General features: G+C 45.1%; 1 protein-coding gene across 1 annotated transcript; it reads right to left on the bottom strand.

Annotated features, from left to right (window-relative positions):
* Positions 1-30: 30 nt before the first annotated feature.
* On the bottom strand, positions 31-1537 carry LOC107683039 (macrophage mannose receptor 1-like; the record flags this gene model as incomplete). Its single annotated transcript, XM_016479131.1, has 7 exons — positions 1460-1537; positions 1153-1297; positions 915-956; positions 585-740; positions 375-494; positions 151-291; positions 31-63 (listed from the first exon to the last, which is right to left on the bottom strand). Coding segments are annotated over exons 1-7 (715 nt in total), but the record flags the coding sequence as incomplete, so codon positions are not given.
* Between the last annotated feature and the right edge of the window lie 31 nt (positions 1538-1568).

Here is a 1568-nt window from a genome sequence, read left to right as displayed (position 1 = left end):
TGGCACACGAGAAACAGAAGCCAAACGTACCATCATGCGGCGGAGGAGGCTCGGGTGTGTTCCCTGAAAAAGCGAAAAGGTGTATTTTCTAAACATGAATACTTCAGTCAATATTATTTCTGAGAGAATGAAAGGGGCAGCAGAACGTACCGCGACGCTTGCAGATATATCCTCTCTTGTTCTCACAGTTATCGTCGTTCCACGCTCCAGAGTTGATTAAAATGGACAGGCAGTCTTCATTATAATAATCATCGGGGTTTCCTTTAGCAATAAATGAGAGGCGCAGATTATCTTCTCCATTAAACTTAATTTTGACTCATTTAATAAAAAGCTTAAAGGGCGCTTTATCGTCTCAAATCTTTTCACAGCTTCACCTGAAGCCCAGTTTATATAGCGGAACGGAGAGCCGTCTGTCCACATCCAGCCTCCCTCGGTGATGGAGTCATGCGCTCCCATCCAGAGAGAAACTCCCGTGGGAACCGACTGGATTTGAGCTGTGCATGAACAAGAGTTGTGTGAGCATAAGTGGATCTGGAACACCTTGAGAGTCTGTTGAGTAACTGGATACTAGCCTTGGATGAAACCTTGTTCAAACGGCTCAGTGATGCTGATGAGATCTCCACCCTGATTCACACAATCCGCACGAGCGTCGGCCCACTTCCTCATGGACAGAGTAATAAACAGGTAGCAGTAATCATTAAACGGGTCCGCAACCCAGGAGCCGCACTTCGCATTCCAGCCTGAAAGAAGCAAACGAAATCAGTTCAAGAGCTCAGGCACAGACACGCAGAACGACCAGACGCTTACAGTCCGATACACAGAGACAGATATGTACCGTAAGACTGAGAAACAAACACAAATGTGTGAATGTCTCAGTGTTTGGTGTGTAGAGAGAGTCAGTAACAAATCTGTACCTGGACCAGATGTTGGGGGAGGCGGTGGCCCTTGACCTTTTGCTGGAAAAATAAAATCAATATCAGTATCTCAAAATCACACCAATGGAAAGAATGTATTTGATGGCTTTAAAGTTGGTCAATAAAGACTAGTGTAACTAACCGGTGTAACTCGCTAAAACAATGCTCTGATCATTGTGCGCAATCAATAAAACAATTAAAAGACTGATCAAACAGGAACACCTCAGATTGTTCCCACCTTTCTGGCAGATAAAGGGGTAAGTGGATGAGCAGGGCAGGTCGTTGAGTTTTCCTGTGTCCTGGTGCTCGGTCCCTCGAATGTGAACACAGTCTTCATTATTCTGCCAGTTATCCGGCTGGTTCGTCTCCCAGGGCTGGAAGTCCTACAGAAGCCAGAGAGAACAGACAAAGCTCCTCACACGCTTGACATGGAACGAAATAAAGCTTTAAATAACTGGATGCGGAACTGCCAAAATATTGTTCATCAGTCGAAGCTTTCTCACTTTGTGCGATCAAATGTATAAGTTTAATGTCTGATCACTTACTGCTTGAGTTCCATCGCTCCACACAAACGTTCCTTCTCTGTTGATGTCATTGAGACCCACCCATGAAGATCTGCTCATGTGTGCTGTGAGATCAGAGCAAAAACAAAGC

The sequence above is a fragment of the Sinocyclocheilus anshuiensis genome, unplaced genomic scaffold, assembly GCF_001515605.1.
Source record: "Sinocyclocheilus anshuiensis isolate Anshui unplaced genomic scaffold, SAMN03320099.WGS_v1.1 C32840434, whole genome shotgun sequence".
Classification (NCBI taxonomy): domain Eukaryota; kingdom Metazoa; phylum Chordata; class Actinopteri; order Cypriniformes; family Cyprinidae; genus Sinocyclocheilus; species Sinocyclocheilus anshuiensis.
The sequence above is the reverse complement of the archived record's forward strand: the minus strand, read 5'-3'. Positions and strand labels throughout refer to the sequence as shown.